The sequence below is a fragment of the Schistocerca americana genome, chromosome 10 (assembly GCF_021461395.2).
Source record: "Schistocerca americana isolate TAMUIC-IGC-003095 chromosome 10, iqSchAmer2.1, whole genome shotgun sequence".
Lineage (NCBI taxonomy): Eukaryota > Metazoa > Arthropoda > Insecta > Orthoptera > Acrididae > Schistocerca > Schistocerca americana.
In genome coordinates, this window is record NC_060128.1 from 91285413 (window position 1) to 91309837 (window position 24425).

General features: G+C 40.5%; 1 protein-coding gene across 1 annotated transcript in view; it reads left to right on the plus strand.

Annotated features, from left to right (window-relative positions):
* The window catches only part of LOC124552666 (F-box/LRR-repeat protein 7-like), a 101162-nt gene that overhangs the window by 65585 nt on the left and 11152 nt on the right, over window positions 1-24425 (plus strand). The window contains exons 5-6 of the mRNA XM_047126990.1: window positions 775-960; window positions 13935-14114. Of these exons, the coding sequence (XP_046982946.1) occupies window positions 775-960; window positions 13935-14114 (366 nt within the window). The remainder of the gene's footprint in view (window positions 1-774; window positions 961-13934; window positions 14115-24425) is intronic.

A 24425-nucleotide genomic window follows, 5' to 3' on the forward strand; every position in this document is an offset into this window, starting at 1 on the left:
TGAAGGTCTCTACTAACACCATCTAGTGTGAGAACCCTGCACTACGTCTACGAGTGGCAGCGCCCTCAGAGTACGGTTTCCTCTGGGTCCCCCCTCGTAACCATCACTGCTGAAATTTATTACCAACAACTGTCTTGCAGATGCAGTCCGAGAACAATGACCAGGAAGACTGTGTGAAGTGATGCTACTCCACGACAATGCTCGCCCATTCTACTAGACTGACAAAAAACGCTATCCAATAGTTTGGTTTGGAAGTCATTCTGCACCCCCCTTACTCACTAAGTGCCCTCACATTTTCACTTTTTCCAAACATCCTTCAAGGAACTTCCTTTCCAGATGAAAATGACTTTGAACATCAGTCAACGAGTTCTTTGTCTCAAAGCTATGCGATTTCTACAGTTGCGGAATTGAAACTTAGGCCAGCATTGAGCGACTTGTAAATAGTGAAGAAGAATAAGCATCGATAATATAAAGTCTCTGTTATGCATATTTAGTGTGTTTATTAAATTTATGGAAGGACACTATGAACTTACGCGCCAATCCAATACTATTGTATACTTTGTTAATAATTTGTACTTTCGGTAAAAATTAATTATAATAATCCCATATTTCTCCAGCATGTGATGTAAGAATCACATTTGAACATGATAAAATTACGATTGAAGGATAATCACCATTAATTAAAGTTACAATAAGTGGTGCATTATTTCTGTGGACACTTGAAATGTGACATGAGGAAAATATTTTCACAAGCCCCTTTCTGTTGTTACACAGATCTGTCCTGCCATTATTGACTGTCTGTGCTGACAGCTTGGAACGTCTGCAGCTTTTCTATTTCTACATAGTCCACGATGGAGCGAGGCAGGCATTTACTGCTGTGGGGCAGCTGAAGAACTTGAAGGAACTTAAGATGCCGATGCTTGAACCGTTACCACCTGGCGTAGCTTCTCTGGCATTTACGTAAGTTATGTGATGAATTAAGGTGACCATATTTCCTAGGCCCAAATCCGGGACACGTTAAAAATTTTGCAAAATAGGCTATATTTATTTATTTATTTATTATATGAGAAGAAGGTTTCAATTAAATGTAACAAGTACAAAATATCAGCTAAATTTGTTAAGAAAAGCACATTTACATTTTATTAATACCTTCTAAGATGAATGAGTGTGATCAGGGCAACTGTATTTATCAGTGCTGTGAATTTTCTTTATCAAGTCTGTATTTTTCAACAACATATGAAAAAACTCTACACAAGTTTCATCATATTTATTCTACTTACTAACATTCCTTTCATGGTTTCTACAGCCAACTGTGTTTTGTCACTTGTCCATATATTGTTCATGTGGGAAAATACACTTTCAGTAGCAGCATTAGTGCCAGGAAAACAGGAAAGAAACTCCACTAGCTTGAGTACATTTGAGAATGGCACATGATTCTGGCTGAAATGAGAAATCATCTCAACCCATCTTTGACTTGGAACAGTGTTGTTAGCAGTCCATTCAATGATTTTCTCAGTGGTTACAAACTGTTTGACACTGACATACTCATCATACATTACATTTTCTGCAAACTGAACATATGGCACAGTTTCGCTAACTAGAGAAGACATTCTATCAGTGTCATCCCATACAGTTATTTGATTCAAGGCCGAATTGTAGCAGTCCAAGTTCTGGAAACTTTTTTCAGTCCACTTTTTTAAGTAGGATAGAGCAGTTTCATAGAAAAATAATACAGCACCATGAAAACTCTTTACCTCTGCTGGAAGCAGACCTGCCTCTGTTTCAAGAATTGTTTTAACTCTTGAGGGAAGGAACTGGTTTTCAATTTTGGACTGCAATGTAGTTTTCAACCTACTAATACAATCAGCCACTTCAAATATAGTGACTGTCTGTCCTTCAACTTGTTTAACTGCTTCATGAAATGATGAAGCCTGACTGTGAACAAAGTATAGCCATACTTCAGACAAAGGGTTTTGAAAGAAGTTTTGAAGTAACAGTGGACACTTTTTTTCAGATTGGAAGTATGATTTTAGTGGTTTAAACATTTTGATGACTCGCTCAACAGCAGGCAACAGTGCTAACCATCTTGTTTGAGCATAACCCAAAATCATTGCAAAATCTGTTTCAACAAAGCTGCAAAAGTCCTTCAGAGTTTCAACTCTCACAGTGTATGATTTGAAATACAGAAATATTTTGGAAACTACCATTTCTATATCTACAGGCAAAATATCAGTAGCTGCTCGAACAGTATTATGCAGTATATGAGCAGCACAACCAACCCCTATCAGTCGATGACCGAGTTCCACTTGTAGTTTAGTAAAAACATTATTCTGACCTTTTCTTTCAGCATCTCCAAAATTGCAATTAGTGTTATCAGCACACAGTCCAATAACTTTTTCTTCTAGGCTGCTTTTTCTGAGGCAGTCTGCTAAATAGCCACTCAGAATAGTAGATGTTTCCACAGGCAACAGTTTTAATTGTAATAATCTTACTTTTACACCAGTTTTGTAATCAAAATATCTGACGAGGATAGGAAAGACCTTAATCTCTTTGTGGTTAGATGCATCAGTCAGAAGTGAAATAAATGTCACTTTTTCTAAATCAGGTTGCAACATATCTAATATGCAAGGAGTTAACACATTCACAATTATTGCCTCTGTTTTTGTACATGCATTAGCAAATTTAGGCTCTAATGTCACTTGAAGAAGCTTCAATGTACAGTCCGTAGATCTGAAACTATGATTGTGCTGAATTGTATGATACGCAAAAACACCCTCGGTTGCAACGAACCTCTCCTGCTGTTTCTCTGATGTAAAAAATGACTTTAATGTTGCACTAGACGCTGCTGCAGAGACTGCACTCTTATGTTTTTCACTTTTTAAATGTAGTTGTATATCACAACGTCCACTGTGACTTGGTGAGAAACTGGAAGCACATGTGTTGTACCCCACTTTTCCTTTTGAGCCCGAAGAACTAATGTCACTGATGAATGGAAATTCTTTCTGCAATTGTTCATTGAAGGAGCACTTGCGTGTCTGTGAACTCATTCTTGCGAAGAAGTATTGTTATTGTTATTGACGAGGAAAAACAACTAAACTTATAAAACGTAATATACCATAACACGACGTAACACAAAATTCAATCTGATATAATATGGCGCACACAGATGACAAATGGTAGTATTCTAGAGACCAGCATACACTGCGTTGGCAACGCCAAAGTCAACGAGAGCATATATTACTGTTCGTCTGCCTCTTCTGTGGCTACCAGAAAATATGCAGATTTCTTCCTTCTTCTGTTCGAGTTACGGTTAGAACCATTATGACCGCGCGAATGCGTTCGAGTGCGACTTTTTCCCAGTTGCCATGGTCTCTGACTGCCCATTAGCTGTTCGAGCTGCGGCCAACCTGTGTTTGCACAGTAGAAACAGTTTCGACAATTTGACGTACCCTCTTGTCAAACAATTTCCCACCATAACTAAAACTAATAATAAAATATACCGATACAGGTGAAATGAATGTCTAATTCGGGACAAATTGGGTCATGATTGTTAATTTCGGGACTAACAGATGTACCGAATTACCTTTGAAAAAATTTGGGACATACACACAAAAATCGGGACTGTCCCGAAAAAAACGGGATGGATGGTCAATTTTTATGACTTTATAATCTATTGGGAATGCAGTATATTAAAATTTCTGGGCTTCCATTTGGTGGGAGTGGTTCAAATGCAATGAACTTTCAGCTAATAGTACACCAGCCGGACTCCTACATCGACGCTCCTATATAACTGTGCTTTTGCCTTGGCAGTCTCTTCTCTATACCTGCTTTGCTGGCTGGGTCGCATGCTGTACTGGACTGATGGCCACCATAGGCATTATGTTATTTTCATTTATGAAGCCTTTGGTACAACAAGATTCCAGCAGACATGCCAACTCTCCTGATTTAAGCGGGAGACTCCCAATTTTTCCTTCTTCCTCCCAATTTTTCCTTCTTCCTCCCAATTTTTCCTTCTTCCTCCCAATTTTTCCTTCTTCCTCCCAATTTTTCCTTCTTCCTCCCAATTTTTCCTTCTTCCTCCTGATTTCCAAACCATGAAGACCGATCTCCCAATTTTCAGAGCAGTTTCAGTACTTTCCTTACTATTTGAAAATCGTGCACCTTTGATATATTGGTGGATGACAAGGTGTGGCTGCTACTTGTCTACGTTAAATTGGAAGATTCATGCGGTGGCTGTCAGCAGCGGCAGTAGGCGTAGCTCCCACTTCATATTCACAAGGAAGTAAGGAACTTATCGTTGGCAGCGTTCGGAGACAAATGAATATCTTTCAACTAGTGTCAATTTCCTCCGCTTCTGGTAGCACCAGCGCAATCGTAAAGTTATCGTGGACTGGGAGTAGTCAATTGTCGTTCTGACCGAAGTGATTAGCATTGTTGTGTCTACAAGGCAGTGTTGCCAAGTTGGGGGACTTCCCCCCTAAATTTAGGGGGAATTAAGCTGCCTAGGGGGAAGTTAGAGTGTAGAGCGATAAATGTTTCAGGGGAAAAAATATTTAGGATTACTACCCACCCCTCCGCTCGACAATTTCATTCTTGACTCCCTTTCACCTGTCCCCCCCCCCCCCCCCCCCCCCCCCCCCCCCCCCCCCCATCCTTCCATTCACTCGTTCAGTTACTTGACAGTGTGATAAATTATTTAGGGGAATTTTAAGTGCAATATGGGGGGAAACGGTGTGCCAGGATTGGCATCACTGCTGCAAGACCCTTGTCTAGAACATAGGACCATTGTGTACTCGGATCTGCTGCACGATTTGTGTACTCTGTAGTAGATGTTGGCTGTGTATCATGGAAGTGTTGATTATTTTTCGTGCAGAATGGCAAAGAAATACAATGCAGTGTTCAGAAACGTGTATAAGGAAGAGTTTCCGTGTTTAAGTGAATCGAGGAAGGGACAAACAACACGTTTTTTAGTGTATGTAAATGTGACTTTCTAGTGGCTCAGGGCAGGAAATGCAGGTGCAAACTAGACAACACAAGGAGAGTGTCCGTAGTGTAGAATGGAACCAAAAACTTAACTTCTTGTGTAAACCTCAAAATGTAGATTCTGTGACAAATACCGAGGCTTTATTTACCTCATTTATTGTAGAGCACAACTTGACTGTAAACTGTGCAGACGGCTAAAATTCTCCTGATTTTTCACTTTTGAAAGTTGGCATGTCTGTTCCAGTAACCACTCAGTACCCTAGCAATAGGTTATTGAATATTATGAACACCTGCTTAATAACCTGTTGGCCACCTTTGGAATGCAATACATCACTGATTCTGCATATCGTGGACCGATGATTTGTGTATGAGGTAGTGGTTCCTGATAGCAACCCAAATGGGTTCCACTGGATTCACATCAACCAAATTTTGTGGCCAAGACATAAAGTGACTACACTATCCTGCTCCTCAAACAACTGTAGCACAGTTCTGGCTATGAGACATGGTGGAAGATAACATCACTGGCAGGGAAGACATCAAGCATGAATGGGTGTTGTTGGTCCACAGCTATCAGCAAGTCTTTGAGTACTACTGCAGGTCCCACGCAAGCAAAGCAGCCAGTGCCCCATAGCATAATGCTGCTCCCACCAGCTTGTGTCCTCGATGTGGTGCACATTTCGAGCCACCGTTTACGAGGAAGCTCCTCGATTGGCTTCAAAAGGGCTGAGTGCACCTCGCTTGCCAACAGCACGACAGACCCAGACAGTGACCCATCTAAGAGCTAGGCCCAGCCTGTGCTTAACTTCAGTGATCTAACGGGAACCAGTAAAGCTGTCGGCACACGGACCATGCTGTCGAACGTTAACGTTGAGCGTGCCAAGTTCAACGTGCTGCTGAACGCTCGGGAACGATGTGACTTGTGCATACGGTACATGGGCCCCAACGTGGTATATGCGATTACAACTCACTCCAGCAGCAGTTGAGGGATGTTTCTAGTTCGTAAATCACACTGTTTACTCAACGGGCGCGCATAAAATTCCCACGTTAGCTCTATTAAAACGCACGTTTCCTACATCGTCCACGAAAGGGAAACTACCATGTCCAATCAATAAGGACACAGGCGTATAAAAGTTCCATTACAAACAGTGCATTACAATCGATTAAATTTCAGGCATGCAGCCGCGCAAATAAAATTCCTCCACTGATATTTCGGCCGCGTATCGTACGGCCATCCTCAGAGTGACTCACAAGCTTGTGACACACTATGAAGATGGCCGGACGATACGGCCCAAAATATCAGTGGAGGTAATTTTATTTGCGCGGCTGTATGCCTGAAATTTAATTTGGAATACTTCTGCGCATAAGATAAACATTATTTCATCATTCCCACATTTTAGTAAAACCCAAAGGTCAGTCTTACTCGATCACTGTTCCTACCCAGTAGCGGAATCTTTGCAACATGTGAATTATGAAGCGTAAAAGAAAAAGGAGCAAAATATCTTTATACAAGTAGCGCAAGCTGTCCTGTAGGTTTAGCCAATCGAACAAAGTCACCCCTCAAAAATAGGTGAACTTATATTTACATAACATCATACATTATAGTATATATTTATATTAAACTAATAATAAAGTATCAGAACCTAATAAAAACGCATATGTTAGGAAAAAAATTTGGAAGTGTTAAGACACGAACCACCGCCCCAACAAACAGCTCATTCCAGGAAAGTGACGCTACTCATTACGCTAAACCAACATCAGACCTTGCGTATCTAATCATATTATGTTACCAGCTGCTGAAAACGTTAATCGTAGATATGTTACTAATTGAAATTCAATTATAACAAATTGTACAAAGAATAATGGGTTTTGGTTGGATCTTCTGTGTGTCGCTGCCTTCAAATAGCCTACTTTCATAATATGCAAGTTACAATAATTCTTTTGCCACGAATATGATGTTTCTCATTATTTTATTGGAACGAATCACACAGTTAAAAATGGGTTTTCCAGTGATTCTCAATTTGCTGGTGCTCTGAAATAGCATATATACTTATAGGCTTCAAATGAATGTCAATATGGCGCCTCACAACTCTGTACTGAAGGAGACGGTGTGCGTGTGACGTAGGTGGCGATGTGCCATCTCATTGGTCAACGCTCAGACGCACGCTCAGAATATCTGACGTGCCAGATATTGCTCTGCACGTTCGGAAAGAGTCCTGAACGTGCTGCTCCACACTATGACGTCAGAAACTCGGCACACTCAACGCTCAACGTTCGAATGCACGGTCCGTGTGCCGACAGCTTAAGGCTGTTGGCCCCAGTCACTTACTGCTCAGTGATGTCGTTCTATCACTTTCCATAGATGCTCACTACAGTAGCACATGAACATTCAACTAGCGACGCTGTTTTCAAGACATTCATTCATAGTCTCTGGGCCATAATAATATTATGTTTGTTAAAGTCACTTATGTCAGTAGATTTCCCCATTTGCGGTCTGTGTCATCATTAGAATGATTCACCACCTACCATTGATCCACCAATATACCTTCCTTATCGTGTCACGTTCCCACAATGCCAGTAGGCAACATCCAACCTTTTGGTAGACAGTGGTCATAATGTTTTGGCTTATCAGTGTAATTCAGTGCCTGTTTGCAAGAACATGGTATCTCTCACAAACATTTGAAAATCTCATTATATTTGGTACATGAGAGATGACAATGGAGTACCCCTTGTCAGTATGTAAAATGATGATATCTTTGTCTTTCGTCAAGTCTGCTGAGGTGGTGTCAAGCTTCGTGGATTGAGACAGAATCAAAATGTTGGGGGTTGGGTTGTTTGGGGGAAGAGACCAAACTGCGAGGTCATCGGTCTCATCGGATTAGGGAAGGAAGCTGGTCACGCCCTTTCAAAGGAACCATCCCGGCATTTGCCTGGAGCGATTTAGGGAAATCACGGAAAACCTAAATCATGATGGCCGAATGCGGGATTGAACCGTCGTCCTCCCGAATGCGAGTCCAGTGTGCTAACCACTGTGCCACCTCGCTTGGTAATCAAAATGTGCCATCTGTTGTGTACAGTTTGTTCATCAACATCGCAGTATGTATTACAGTTCATAATTAGTTGTAACTGTTTCCAAAATGTACAAAAACAATTACTGTAATGTTATTTGCCATAATAAGAAATTTGGAAAAGGGTGATATTTTCACCATGAAAAGTGCATTTTTGAATAATAGAAATCATGAATTAAAAAATATGAAATAAAATGTTGTTGTGAAAGAAGACAATTACTAGTACATCCAGGTTCAGATGAAGTCTTAATTTACAGAAAATATTACCTCTCTTGATGAACTTTTGATTGACGAAATATAAAAGCAGTGTGTTAAAAAAAAAAATTATCATCAAATTATACAAAGTAAAATGTTATCTTAGCACAATTGAGAAGTGTTTTTTAAAACTCAATAAATGCCAAAATAAATAAATAAACTTTAGGAAATGTGTTTTTTAATTATCACACTGAAATATTATTTACATAAATGAGATAATTTAACATGTACACAGCTTCTGTAGCCACGATTCTGCTTTCATGTTTGGCTTTTCCAAAATTATTCATTCTTTATTTCAGAAAGTGGGACAAAATTACTATATAGTATCTTCATTTTCATCATCATTGACACGAAAGTCACCGAAGTGGCATCAACTAAAAAGACTTGCAATACGGCGACTGAACCCCGAAGTCTTTTTAGTTGACGCCACTTCGGCGACTTTCGTGTCAGTGATAATGAAAATGAAGGATACACAACACCCAGTCCCCTGCAGGAATCAAACCCGGACCCCTTGCACGGTAGGCGGTAATGCTACTGCTGCGCTACGGAGGCAGACATAAAGTCAGTGAATGCAAAGACAAAAGTCAAAAGTTTAGTTAACTACACATTCAAATTGAATTTTTTCCATTTCTTTCTTATCCTTAAGATTAACTACAAAGAAAGCTACTTTATTGTTCATTTTGCATAGAAATACTACAGTATATCATTTTAGTGCCATACTTTTCCAAAAATATGTGATAAACAGAAGTGCAAAATAGCAACAAACATTATAGAAATAAAACACAAAATACGAGCAACAACAGTACTAAATGGAAAATCCATTGATCATGTTCAACAATATCCTTACAAAACTGTTGTGCTCCTCTTGGTATGTTAAAATGTTTCACAAGTTTTAAGGTGCACTATTTCTTTTCCTTTCTAACCATGTTGGTCTTTTCTAAGGTGGCTGTGTTCCTCACTTCTTGGCTGCAGTTTCTGGATTTCTGTTCCTCGACCTCTACCAGGACTGCATTATAAGCATCCAGTACTGAAAACAATACAGTCTTCTTAAGACTTTTCATAAGTCATCACTTGCTGAGCAGTTATTTTGGAAGGCATCTGTTAGTGCAGTGGACTTGAGACCTTTTGCTTTCTAAACTTTATGGAGTGTCTTGACAATGCTATGTTGTTCCAACACTTTAAATATTCAGTCGGTGAAAAAATATTTTCCTTTGTCCCATAGTCTTTACCCACACTACCAAACGCTCTGCCAGGATAATAGCTGTGATCACGAATGTGTTTTCTTCCCTGAAGACTGTTAGTGTGCACATTGTTACTATATTTTTATTTTGACTAGTGCAAATTTTATTTGGACCATTTTCTGGCTGGAATGCTTCAAGGTTTCTGAGAAAATCCTATAGAGCAGAGGCTCCATGGTTGCATCCTTTCAGTCCTGTTCTAAACTAGGTATGAAAAGCAATCCTTCCCTTAGTCTGTGCTTGAGAATCACTCATAATGCATGAATTGTATACCCAAATTTATCTTGAATAGGATGTTTCACCTTCAGAGATCTTTGGCATTGGCTGAGTCTGTTGTACAGGGTACACAAAAGTCACTGGACAGTTGGTTAAAAGAAAACAAAAGTAAGCACTACTGCAGTTATTAATGAATGGGGAAGACACTTTAGAGCAAAACCACCATCTAGATAAACAAGGCATGACATATGAGATAGATTTGAAGAACATGGATTTGTTATGAGTGCACCAAGATCTGGCTGCCCAACAACAGTCACAACTGAGGAAAATGAATTTTGGGTATGTTTAGCTGTGACCCAAAGTCCGAAAAAATCGACCAGAGGATTAGCAAGTGCGCTGGATTTATCATGGAGGTCAGTGCAAAGAATGTTACAAAAACAGAAATTTAAAGTTTGCATTCCACGTTTACAACATGGGTTGCCTGAAGGTGATCCAGATCGACATCTTCAGTTTTGTGAATGGATACTTGACCAATAGAAATATGATCCTAATCTATTCAGTATAATTTTATAGACTGACTAGACCAATTTTAAGTTAAGCGGACAAGTTAACAGACATAATTGATCTTGCTAGTATACTGACAATCACAATCTTTAGTTAGAACAACCACTAAATCAACCTGGTGTGAGTGTTTGGATGGATTATCGTTATTTGGTGTACGTTTTTGAAGAAGGAACAGTGATAAGAGATAACTATTTGAATTTTCTTCAGAATTATGCAGTACTAGGACCTAGGACCTATGCTGAAAACTTTTAAGAAATTTGTTTTCAACACGATGGTGCTCCACCACATTATGGCACTGTCCTCTGCGATTATTTAAACGAAACTTTCCAAAGAAAAGTGATTGGTCGAAGGGCAGATACTGACATGACTCCACATTCACCAGATGTTACGCCCATTGATTTTTTCCTATGGGGAAAGGACTCTGTTTATTCTCAAAATTCTCAGACCATTGCTGAACAGAAAAGACTATGTACACGACACATTTCATGATTTGGACAGTGATACCATACTATGCCATAAAGTATGTAACTGTTCCATAAAGACTTCAAAGATGTATTGAGGAGGACGGAAAACAGTTTGAAGATTAAAAATAATTGTAAGTGTTGTTTGTATTTGTAATGAAACATAAATTTTATCTTTTGTTTAAATCTGTGTCCAGTGACTTTAATGCCACCCTTTGTATCAAAACATACTTTAAACACATTTGGATTTTCCTCCTTCCTTATTGCATAGAACTTTTTGCAAGAAATTTGTGCAACCTGTAGTTTATTATTAATTGTTTCTTTTTCTCTAGTTCTTGTTCTGTTTGAAAGTCTGTCTTTGGACATTCCTGATGTTGCATGAAATATTACCGTACATGCAAGTACTGTGTGCCCATCATTTTTTCCTGATCAAAACAGTACACTTCCTTTTTGCTTCTTTCTTGATGTTTCTTCTTCCTGTCAAGCTGGCCTGAACTGAGCAATAATCGAGAGTTATTTTTGTTGTGTATTCCGCCAATTTATTTCTATTGTTGGTTCGGGTGGCAGGTACTTGCTTACAGTTTACGCTTCTTCTTCTTCTTTTTCAGAAAACTCTTTCATATTATTATTGACAGTGATTTCCTGCATTATTGTTCTGCCGTGGGCTCTTAGAAGCAAACCACAGTTTATATTTATCTACTTCTGCTTTATATGGCTGAGTTTTGCAAAAACTTGTTTTCAACACGTGGTAACAACAGTAAATAACGTCTTCTGGCAAAACCATTTCAACAGATTGTACATGGCAACCAACTTGATTTGTAACAAGAAAAATCTAAATTTTGAAAAACTGAGCATGTTATCTTTGAAAAGACGCTCTTCAATCTTCATGTTAGATGAATAATGTGTGTGAATAACAACTGGAATGGAATGGAGTGTGTAAATAAAGAGTGTCACAGCACTCAGAGACTGCAGACATACAATTTGAGTCGGTATATATGTTGTGAGGGAAGAAAAGTTTGTGCATGAACTGAGGATTTTCTGTGGTGTTTTCTGGTTAATCCTTGACTATTAGATCAACTGTGCTAGTAGCACTGGAATGTCATTAATCTACTATGATGATAGTTTGTACTGGAGAAATAAAATGGCACTAAGATAGTGGACATGTGATACTTTAAATACAATGTCAATAATGAAATCTGAAGGCCACATGCTGTAGTTTTTACTAATGTACAGAGAGACCAAATTAACTTCTTTTGTAACAAGTGCAGTAACAGATTTTTTGTACAAAACCAAACTACTAGACAAATGTTCTCTTACTGGACAATTTTCAGCAACCTCATTGGTGATTGGCTGTCATTTTATGGCCGTAGTTCTGCAATGGTGCATATCTGACCTGTGTTGCCTACCCTTTTATGACCTATCTTCACTTATTTGTCTTCCACCTTGTATAATGATCTCCTCATATCTAAGTGTTCACAATTGGTAATCACACAAGTATATCTAAAATCAATTGAATTAAATCTTTGATATCTTTGAGACTATTATAGTTACAAATACAGGATGTTCCATTTATCTGATGACTGCACACATGGCACATTAGATGGTTGGCAGCAAGCACTCTGTTGACCAACAAATCAGACACAGTATCACCCATCTACTACAGCAGTATTAAATTTAAAGTACCTGGAAATAAGAGCAAGGAGATGCTGGAACTGCTCGCCATTGTTTTTCGCACATTTATGTCTACACAAGAAATCGTCCATCACATAATATAATTCTCTTTGAGAAATTGAATTAACTGATTTGCAGATGTTATCCTTGAGTTACAGTAAAGTGCGGATTTATTATGTAAACTTTATCCTTCATTGCTCTCCACAAATATAAATCGTGCAGGGTTAAATCAGGACTTTGAGTGAGCCAGGTATTGTTGCTAATGACTCTGCCGTGGAACACATGCAAACAAACATTGGCTGTAAGAGCCCTTGCTGAAGATTGTTGAAAAAAATGTGAAACTTCAATCTCTTTCATTCAGCTCATTAAAAATGGTTATAAAATGTTTTGAACATATCTTCCATAATTAACTGTGACATTAAAAAATATTGGGCGTATTATTTGGTCATCACTAACTGTGCACCATACTCATATTTTCTGACCGTGAAGGTGTTCCTCTTGAAGCAGAATAGGTCTGTCAGTGCTCATTGTTGACAGTTTTGGGAATCACCAAACCCTTGTAAATGAAATCGCACCTTGTCTGGAAACATAATGAAGTAAGGATCCATTTCACTTTTATACATTTGTTTGAAAATGCATTTGCAAAACCTAACCCTGTGCCCAGGATCACTAGGTTTAAGTTCTTGCACTACTGTTACTTTAGAGGACCTTTGCTCAAGTAACTTAGCAGCTGTTCATAGAGAGATGCAAGAAATTTGCATTTGCTGTGAAAGGCATCCAAGAGACTTTTTAGGGGAATTTTCCAGACACTATACAGTGTCATCTTGAGCTTCTGTGAGCACTGTACGTCGTCTATTATGCTTCTTGTCATGAATACTTACCATTTCACAAAGTATTCACTCATTTGTGAATTGCATCACGACTGATTTTGAACACCTGGAACAAACGACCTCTCACCAGTTGAGTGGGCTCTGTACCCATATGAATCATAAATAAACACTCATTGTGGGATGGAATAATTCAGTCTTGGCATTGTTGCATTCACAGACTTCACTGTCACACTCATGATGTTTGTTTCAATGTTCAAAAGATACTGTCTGAAAAGGCCATTCAACTGGCCTTCGCTGCTCCAGTGGCCAGAAAAAGAACAACCCCATGTGTGGTCATCAGATAAATGGAACATCCTGTACAACTGCCTGAGTTTTAAGCGATCTAACAATTCTACGTGGCCCAAACTGGGTAGTACATTGTGAAATGTGACATATCTCCAAACACCATAGTAGTGCTGCAACTTAATTCCTTTCACACATATTACTACAGAGTGGCATGTGAGTAACGTGTCGAGGTTGTAAAATTTGGCAGGTAGGGTGTGTTATCACTTTGTTAGCAGATAATATTAAATTGCTCTTTCTAATATTTTCGATTATGTACACAAAATAATATGCTACAACATAAATTATGTACTTCATTGTGTTTTTTAGCACTGGTGGGCTACCAAAACTGAGAGTGCTGGATCTACGAGAAGGGTTTGGCCTGGACGATGAGACGTTAATTGCCATAAGTCGCGGCTGCCCTGCTTTGCGGAAACTCATTGTCAGAAACGGTCGGCTGTTAACTGATGTTGCTTTCTCCGAGATCTACCGTCTGGAATATCTTGAAACGTAAGCAGTGTTGTTGACTTTGCAATGTAGTGCAGACAGAGGAACAGTCTGAGTAATCGAATTGTAACTGGTAAAGCTAGTGATACTTGCTTCAATTACTTGCACATGTGGTGACTGAAATAGTGTTAAGAATTATTAAGTCGTTGCATTAAATGGAAATACTCTGCTAGCGATGTCACGAATACCATGCAAGAAACATCTTAAGCTACTTGTAGTGTGCTATTTGTTTGGATATGTAAGTGATTATACAGGGTGTATACAACCCGGGAGATCCGGGAAAAACCCGGGAATTTTTTCATCCGGGAGGAAACTGGGAAAAACCCAGGAATTTTTTCGAATTCCGGGAATTTTCCATTGTTTTAGTTTACAGTTAAATTTTTGTAATTTTGACTGGTAAGAACTGATACTCTAAGAAAGGATATTACTATATCGTGTTACTGCAAAATACTGTAGCAATAAAAGATGAATGAGAGGAAAAAACAAAAACAAAAATAAAACTTAAATTGCAAAGGAAATACGCCATATACAACAACAAAACACAGTACTCATACATACGAGCGTCTGCCAGCAGCAAAATGTGTCAAACGCCTTAGGAAGACTATGCAATGCTTCATAACAACAAATTGCCTCCAATGAACGTGACGTCAACTGTTTATATTAGAGTCGTTATAGCAGTTACGAGCAGGCTCATGCGCATGCGCAGTTGAGTATCAAGTATTGTCCCGGTTCGGAACTATCATAGATCCTGGGCAGAAGTGGATAGTCTCCATGTGACCTGTGTTTACATTATATTGTGATCTTGCTGCTTCCTCTTCATTAATGCTCTCATGTCAAATGAAAACAAAACGGATTTCTGTGGCCGGAAGCTATCAAGTGAATTAAAGCGCATTCACATTATTACGGAAGGCAAAAATTTGTTATTAGTTTCAGATTTTATTTTATTTCCACCTTTCTAACAGTAAAGCATGAATCCCCTTGCAGAACAATGAAGTTGTTTTTGTCGGTTTGCTAAAGAAATTTGGCTTTTATTAATCTTTTCTGCTGAGGTAGACAATGTATTGGAAATTAAGTGTTTAATTCCACAGTACTGGCTTGTTTCAACTGTTCGCTGCATTTCAGGTGCACGTTTTCATCTTCTAGCACGTATGGCATGAAGCCATAATAAAGAACCAAACATGAGATAATACAGTAGTGGTACTCCAAGAAAATTTACATCCCGAAAACCACACTGAAAAGTTTATAATATCATATCGAGGACTACTTCATTGGGAATGTTGACATATGAATGTGCACTTTAAGTATGTACATTAAACGTGCACATTCCGATGCTTTTGGGACATCCTCTGATGTCTTATTTCTTTCATGGCATAATGTAAGTTCTTTTAATTTTTTACAATTATGAACACACGGCCCTCCTACGTCATCGTAGCTGCGCCTGTCGTCTGGCACTCTCTGGCAACTGCTGAAATGAGCCTATTTCTAACAGGTCCCGGGAAAATATTGCGAATGGTGGCTTGAAAAGCGTTACTTTCAAAGTAAATTTCCTTTTACGCAAGTTGATGTGCGAGAATGTACGATGAATTTCGTAAATCAAACAGCATTTGACTCTCATTTAAAAATCAACTCTTTGATGATGAGCCATTCAGAAGAATTTTGAGCCCAGCAGATCAGACATTTATGTCGTTATTAAAAATTTTACTGGCATATTTGTGTGATGTATCTTAAAGTGTAACTCACCCAAAAAGATCAACATTATATGTGGAAGTTTAGCTTCTCTCGCAGCTTATTAACCTTAGAGACCAATATTATATGTGAAAACTTTTCTTTTCTTATAGTAACACTATATATACCAATTTAAATAATTATATCTAAAAACAAAGATGATGTGACTTACCAAACGAAAGTGCTGGCTGTCGATAGACACACAAACAAACACAAACATACACACAAAATTCAAGCTTTCGCAACAAACTGTTGCCTCATCAGGAAAGAGGGAAGGAGAGGGAATTAACTGTTTTTGTTTCTGTGTTTGCACTACTTAACAGTGATTTGACTAATTGGCTGACTACATCACGTGTCCTATGCTCTGAATATCCGTTGTCATCAGCTGGTGAGATCACGTGACATGAGCTATGACTGGCTTACCAAAGCGCATCGCAATTTCGATTTAAATGCGTGGGAAAGTAACATGAGGGTTTTGATGGAATTAGAATTTATACTTTCTCATCAAAGATCTTTCCAAAACGTGTATTTTTCCCTGAGTTTCGTTTTGTAAAGTGCTGGGAATTTCTACGCCCGTGTATAAAACCATAACCATTCAAAAGATTGATAAGTTTTACAGTTCCGAGGGAAAATATACTGTCACTTAACACAGAAAAAGTGTGTTTTGACCCGGAAGAGGTTGTACTTTTAGTCGGAAAATCTGGGAAAAATCCGGGAATTTTTTTTTCCTTATCCGCGTATACACCCTGTTAGACTTAAATGCAACTACACAAAAATTAGGTAGAAGTAACTCTAGCCACATTATGTACATCATCATCATCATCATCATCATCAGTGTTCCGCCCAGAAGCAAGATTTCCTGTGGTAACTCTCCACGCTCTTCTGTCTTTGCCATCCTCTTCAGGTCCACACAATTTTCCCTTCCCTTTTGTCTTTTGTCATCTTGTTTTTCCTTCTTCCTCTCAAACTCCTCCCATGAACCAGACCTTTCAAAGCTTCTGTTAACAAGCACTCCCATCTCATGGAATTTCCCTTCTCTTATAACCTGCAGCGGACTTCACCTCTCATCTGAGTGTCCATGTGTCTGCCGCATAGAGTGCCATACTCCAGACAAAACACTTATCAAGCCTTTTCCTGAGATCTGTATCTAGTTTGCCACATAGTAATCTCCTCTTTCTATTGAACGCCTTCTTCGCTATAGCAGTGTGAGTTTTCACTTCTAGGTGGCTTCAGAGTCTTCAGTAATCGTGCTTCCAAGAGATTTAATGTCCTTATTTGACTAGGAACACCTTTTCCTCTCTTAATACATGTCAGTCTCCTTCCTTTGCCAATCAACATTCTCTTTGTTTTTGTTGTACTGATTCTCATCCCATATTCCACACAAGCATCATTCAGATTATTTAGCATTTTATTTACAGTTTGTTCACTTTCTGTCACTAATACTACGTCATCAGCAAATTGTATGTATCCTATTCTCTTTCCACCAATACGCACTCTTCTTTTTCCATCTAAGCTTTTCACAATAATCTCTTCCAGGTATAAGTTGAGCAATAAAAGGGAGTCTAATGCCCCTTCTAATGCTGCTTCCTTGAGACATTCCCAATCTTTATTCTTACTTTCTGTAAATATACACTACTGGCCATTCAAATTGCTACACCAAGAAGAAATGCAGATGATAAATGGGTATTCATTGGACAAATATACACTCCTGGAAATGGAAAAAAGAACACATTGACACCGGTGTGTCAGACCCACCATACTTGCTCCGGACACTGCGAGAGGGCTGTACAAGCAATGATCACACGCACGGCACAGCGGACACACCAGGAACCGCGGTGTTGGCCGTCGAATGGCGCTAGCTGCGCAGCATTTGTGCACCGCCGCCGTCAGTGTCAGCCAGTTTGCCGTGGCATACGGAGCTCCATCGCAGTCTTTAACACTGGTAGCATGCCGCGACAGCGTGGACGTGAACCGTATGTGCAGTTGACGGACTTTGAGCGAGGGCGTATAGTGGGCATGCGGGAGGCCGGGTGGACGTACCGCCGAATTGCTCAACACGTGGGGCGTGAGGTCTCCACAGTACATCGATGTTGTCGCCAGTGGTCGGCGGAAGGTGCACGTGCCCGTCGACCTGGGACCGGACCGCAGCGACGCACGGATGCACGCCAAGACCGTAGGATCCTACGCAGTGCCGTAGGGGACCGCACCGCCACTTCCCAGCAAATTAGGGACACTGTTGCTCCTGGGGTATCGGCGAGGACCATTCGCAACCGTCTCCATGAAGCTGGGCTACGGTCCTGCACACCGTTAGGCCGTCTTCCGCTCACGCCCCAACATCGTGCAGCCCGCCTCCAGTGGTGTCGTGACAGGCGTGAATGGAGGGACGAATGGAGACGTGTCGTCTTCAGCGATGAGAGTCGCTTCTGCCTTGGTGCCAATGATGGTCGTATGCGTGTTTGGCGCTGTGCAGGTGAGCGCCACAATCAGGACTGCATACGACCGAGGCACACAGGGCCAACACCCGGCATCATGGTGTGGGGAGCGATCTCCTACACTGGCTGTACACCACTGGTGATCGTCGAGGGGACACTGAATAGTGCACGGTACATCCAAACCGTCATCGAACCCGTCGTTCTACCATTCCTAGACCGGCAAGGGAACTTGCTGTTCCAACAGGACAATGCACGTCCGCATGTATCCCGTGCCACCCAACGTGCTCTAGAAGGTGTAAGTCAACTACCCTGGCCAGCAAGATCTCCGGATCTGTCCCCCATTGAGCATGTTTGGGACTGGATGAAGCGTCGTCTCACGCGGTCTGCACGTCCAGCACGAACGCCGGTCCAACTGAGGCGCCAGGTGGAAACGGCATGGCAAGCCGTTCCACAGGACTACATCCAGCATCTCTACGATCGTCTCCATGGGAGAATAGCAGCCTGCGTTACTGCGAAAGGTGGATATACACTGTACTAGTGCCGACATTGTGCATGCTCTGTTGCCTGTGTCTATGTGCCTGCGGTTCTGTCAGTGTGATCATGTGATGTATCTGACCCCAGGAATGTGTCAATAAAGTTTCCACTTCCTGGGACAATGAATTCACGGTGTTCTTATTTCAATTTCCAGGAGTGTATTATACTAGAACTGACATGTGATTACATTTTCACGTAATTTGGTTGCATAGATCCTGAGAAGTCAGTATCCAGAACAACCACCTCTGGCCATAATAACAGCCTTGATACACCTCGGCATTGAGTCAAACAGAGCTTGGATGGCGTGTACAGATACAGCTCCCCAGGCAGCTTCGACATGATAACAGTTCATCAAGAGTAGTGACTGCCGTATTGTGACTAGCCAGTTGCTCGGCCAGACGTTTTCAATTGGGGACAGATCTGGAGAATGTGCTGGCCAGGGCAGCAGTTGAACATTTTCTGTATCCAGAAAGGCCCGGGCAGGACCTGCAACATGCGGTCATGCATTATCCTACTGAAATGTAGGGTTTCGCAGGTATCGAATGAAGGGTAGAACCACGGGTCGCAACACATCTGAAATGTAACGTCCACTGTTCAAAGTGCCGTCAATGCGAACAAGAGGTGAGCAAGACATGTAACCAATGGCACCCCATACCATCACGCCGGGTGATACGCCAGTATGGGGATGACGAATACGCGCTTGCAATGTGCGTTCACCACGATGTCGCCAAACACGGATGCGACCATCATGATGCTGTAAACAGAACCTGGATTCATCCGAAAAAATGTCGTTTTGCCATTTGTGCACCCACGTTCGTCGTTGAGTACACCATCGCAGGCGCTCCTCTCTGTGATGCAGCGTCAAGGGTAACCGGAGCCGTGGTCTCCAAGCTGATAGTCCATGCTGCTGCAAACATCGTCGAACTGTTCGTGCAGATGGTTGTCGTCTTGCAAACGTCCCCATCTGTTGACTCAGGGATCAAGACGTGGCTGCACGATCCATTACAGCCATGCGGATAAGATGCCTGTCATCTCAACTGCTAGTGATACGAGGCCGTTGGGATCCAGCACAGCATTCCGTATTACCCTCCTGAACCCACCGATTCCATATTCTGCTATCAGTCATTGGATCTCGTAACAGTCATTGGATCTCGACCAACGCGAGCAGCAATGTCGTGATACGATAAATCGCCATCACGATAGGCTACAATCCGACCTTTGTCAAAGTTGGAAATGTGATGGTACACATTTCTTCTCTTTACACGAGGCATCACAACGATGTTTCACCAGGCAACACCGGTCAACTGCTGTTTGTGTACAAGAAATCGGTTGGGAACTTTCCTCATGTCAGCACGTTGTAGGTGTTGTCACCGGCGCCAACCTTGTGTGAATGCTCTGAATAGCTAATCATTTGCATATCACAGCGTCTTCTTCCTGTCGGTTAAATTTCGCATCTGTAGCACGTCATCTTTGTGGTGTAGCAATTTTAATGGCCAGTAGTGTATGCAGTATACAAATTTTCTGTCGTTCCAATCTACTGCTTTCCTCTTCAAAACGTCCATCAGCTTTTTCCATTGTACTCTGTTGAAAGCTGTTTACCAAATCAGTGAAAACTGTTGTGACTTAGCAAGACAGCCAAGTCACAATGAGAGGAAGCCGAAAGGCACGCGTTAAGCTCACGCAGACTGTCGTGAGGTCTGGAACAGGACAATGTCTTGAGAATTGCAAATAAAGTACGTAGATTATTTAATACTTAATTTTAATCCATAATCGGTGTACATCGCTCTTGTACAGATATAATCTCCATTTCAATATACACTGGTAATGGCGCCTTGCTAGGTCGTAGCAAATGACGTAGCTGAAGGCTATGCTAACTATCGTCTCGGCAAATGAGAGCGTAATTGTCAGTGATCCATCTCTGGCTAAGTCGGCTGTACAACTGGGGCGAGTGCCAGGACGTCTATCTAGACCTGCCGTGTGGTGGCGCTCGGTCTGCAATTACTGACAGTGGCGACACGCGGGTCTGACGTATACTAATGGACCGCGGCCGATTTAAAAGCTACCACCTAGCAAGTGTGGTGTCTGGCGGTGACACCACAATATGGTGATGGGGGAGCCCAATATAAATGGACAAAAGAATTCAATAGTAATGAATGGGAAAATATGAAAGAGTGAAAACATTTAAATATTTAGGTTCTGTAATAACGCAGGACAATAAAGTAGCAGTAGAAATTCAAGAAAGGATAGCGAGTGGAAATCGTTGCTATTTTGCCTTGCAGAATGTATTTAATTCCAGGAATGTTAGTAGGAATACAGAAATCAAAATATAAACGACCATATTAAGACCAATAGTAATGTATGGATCAGAAGATTGGGTATTGACGTTAAAGGAGGAGAACTGGTTATTGAGATGGGAAAGAAAGATAATGAGTGGAGCAGTGAGAGAGGAAGATGGCTGGAGAGTAAGGACAAATGTAGAACTACAAACATGTTTTGGACAGATGGATATTGTTGTTAAAATTAAGCAGGGAAGAATAAGATGGGCAGGACATGTACAGAGAATGCCAGAAACTCGGGAGTGTCAAGAAAGTTTTCATGGGAAAACCTGATGGGATAAGGAGACCCAGGAATAGGTGGATGGATGATATGGAAGAAGATCTAAAGGTGATGGGAATAAGAAATTGGAGAAGGAAGGCTATGGACAGGGAAGAATGGAGGCAGGTCATACAGGAGGCCAAGGTTCTTCAAGGACTGTAGAGCCAACCATGAAGAAGATATGTAGTGCCAACAGTTAAATTTGGTGGCGGTCGTTTTATGTTGTGGTCATGTTTTTCATGGAGGGGCTTGCACCCCCTGTTGTTTTGCATGGCACTATCACAGCACAGGTCTACATTGATGGTTTAAGCATCTTCCACTGTTGAAGAGCAATTTGGGGATGGGGATTGCATCTTTCAACACGATCGAGCACCTGTTCCGACTTCGTGCCAGGCCTCACGGACCGACATCGATACCTGTCCTAATGCAGCACTCCGTGAACAATGGGATGCAATTCCAGCACCTGATTGAACGGATGCCTGCGAGAGTGGAAGCTGTCGTAAAGGCTAAGGATAGGCCAACACCGTATTGAATTCCAGCATTACCGATGGAGGGCGCCATGAACATGTAAGTCATTTTCAGCCAGGTGTCCACATACTTCTGTTCACATAGTGTATCTCATTAAAGAGGTAGACTATTTCCTTCTTTACCCTGTTTCCCAAATTCTTCAACACTTATGCTGACAAGTTATCGATTCCACATGCCTTCCATTCTTCATCTTCTTTAGTATCTTTCTGCTTCTGCTCCCAAGATGCTGTGCCCCTTTCCATCTTCTGGCACACATTCCTCCTCTTCAAGCTTGATTTCACTTGGTATTTGATCGATTTTATACAAACATTCCGTACACTCTTGCCATTTGCTCAGAACCTCCTGTTGTCCTTCAACTAATGTGCTACCATCCACTCTTTCTATTTCCATGTTAGTTTTCCTTCATTTACTTAAAAAAATTATTTCCCTAGCTAATCTATACATCATTTCATACTTTCCCTCTCTCTTCATTTTCTTTATTTCCTCTCTTTTGCCTTTCTTTCATCTTTCTCTTGCTTCTTCAGTTTCTCCCCTTAAGAAGGGAAAATAAAGCTTTGTATCTAAGGAAAGATTACTCTGTGGCTTTCTTTTCCAGAAAACTCAGTCAAGTGCTGGTTGCATATGTAAAGATCTTGTTATGCCTCATGTGGAAGGAGAAATGTCTATCAGTACATGTCAGAATTAGGCAGTGGCAGGCTCATGACCCATCCAATCTGCAGTTTCTCATTCTGCAATGTCGGTATTTGCATTGTTCGGGATATTATGACTTTTAATTGATTATGGAATCGGTGGGGTTGGGAGGGCCGTATTTGACACTGTAGGGGGTCTCAACTGTCCTTAGTGACAAGCAATCGAGAGGACAGATACATTGATCACTCGGCATAGCAGGACCGTACAACCACGTGATTTACATTGAGTCGGGAAATGGGTCATTCGCAACAAGACAAGTATCCGTACTGACAGTGAGACTTCTGTAGTACCGCGGACTGTCATTGTTATGGCCTGCCTTGACACGGCAACAACGAGGCAGTGGTGTGCCCTACTACATCACTGGACGTGTGAGTGGCACATTGTCTTTTCAGATGAGTAGTGGTTCTCCCTACAGCACACAACAGACGTACATGGATGCTCTGACAACGAGAGGCCTCTCGGTAGTGGGATTGACTTTTCGGTGTAGGGTAAGGTCCAAGGTATCGTACCTCTCAGCTGTCCACCCTCGTGGCCCACGTTTGTGAGTGATTGACAGAAAAAAAATTCTGAATTTTGAATGATGCTGTACAACTTGAAATATACTAATGTTAATCAGTGCAGAAGATTGTGGGTTTTAATCTTGTCTGATGCTTTGAAATTTTTTAGTTTGTATTGAAATGACTTTGATCATTAGTTTTACTGTATTAACTGGTTTAAATGTATTTTTTTTTTTTAATTTCTATTCCTTTGTCATGTCATTTTAATCAGTGTATTAACTGTTTCAGTTCCTCTCGTTTTTTCTTCCTGTCATTCTTTTTCCATTTGGAATCTTTGTGCTTGTTAATTTAGTTATGGTTATTTCTTCCCTTTTATCATATTATATTTTTGTCCACCAGAATTTCGTTTTACTTATAATCCCTTCATTCATCTAAATCTTCATCTGTGTTATTTTGTGCATAGTGCAATAAGAATTTTTGTTTTAAATGTTGATATGATGATTGCAATCCAAAGAAATGTACATTTTTTAATGAAATTACATTTTTGACCCTGTTGCACAGTCGTCTTGAATAGATTATTTCATCTTTTGTTTTTTAACCGCTAAATCGGCATTTTCAAATGTTAAATATTATGATAAATAAATGAAAGTAATGAAATTCTCATGCATAAAGATCCCATGTGGAAAAAGAATTATAGGAAGAAGAAATGTGAGCGGTTGAAACAGTTAATATGCTGATTAAAATGTGACAAAGGAATAGAAATAAAAAGTACATTTACACTAATGATCAAACTCATTTTGGTACATATTTAAAAATAAATTTAGAAATAAAAATATTACGATCACTTGACAAGGTTCAAACCCACAACCTTTTGTATGTTATGAGCACACAATGACCATTACAGTGACAATCTGATTAACATTTCTATTTTTAAAGCTAAATACCAAAATATTTTTTTGTCAATTACTTGCAAATGACAGTCCATCAGGGCAAATTGCTGCAGGGTGTGATACCTTGGACTTTAACCTACATCACATTGTATTCGGTTTCAGAAAGTTGATCCCACCATTAGAAACCTCTCCTTGTGAGAACAACAAAGATTGCCAAATTTCAGTTGTTATTGACATGCAGGCCCAGAATATCATGTGATGTTATGGAGCTCCATTGAGTACACAGCATGGTCACCTCTGCTTAGCGTAGCCTGTAATTTACGACAGCGGGTAATACATTTGTGACACGGTAGGGCCAGTGGCTGTGACCTTTCTGTGAGGTCTGCTCAACAGTATCTTTAAACGGGATAATGTGAGACCTGA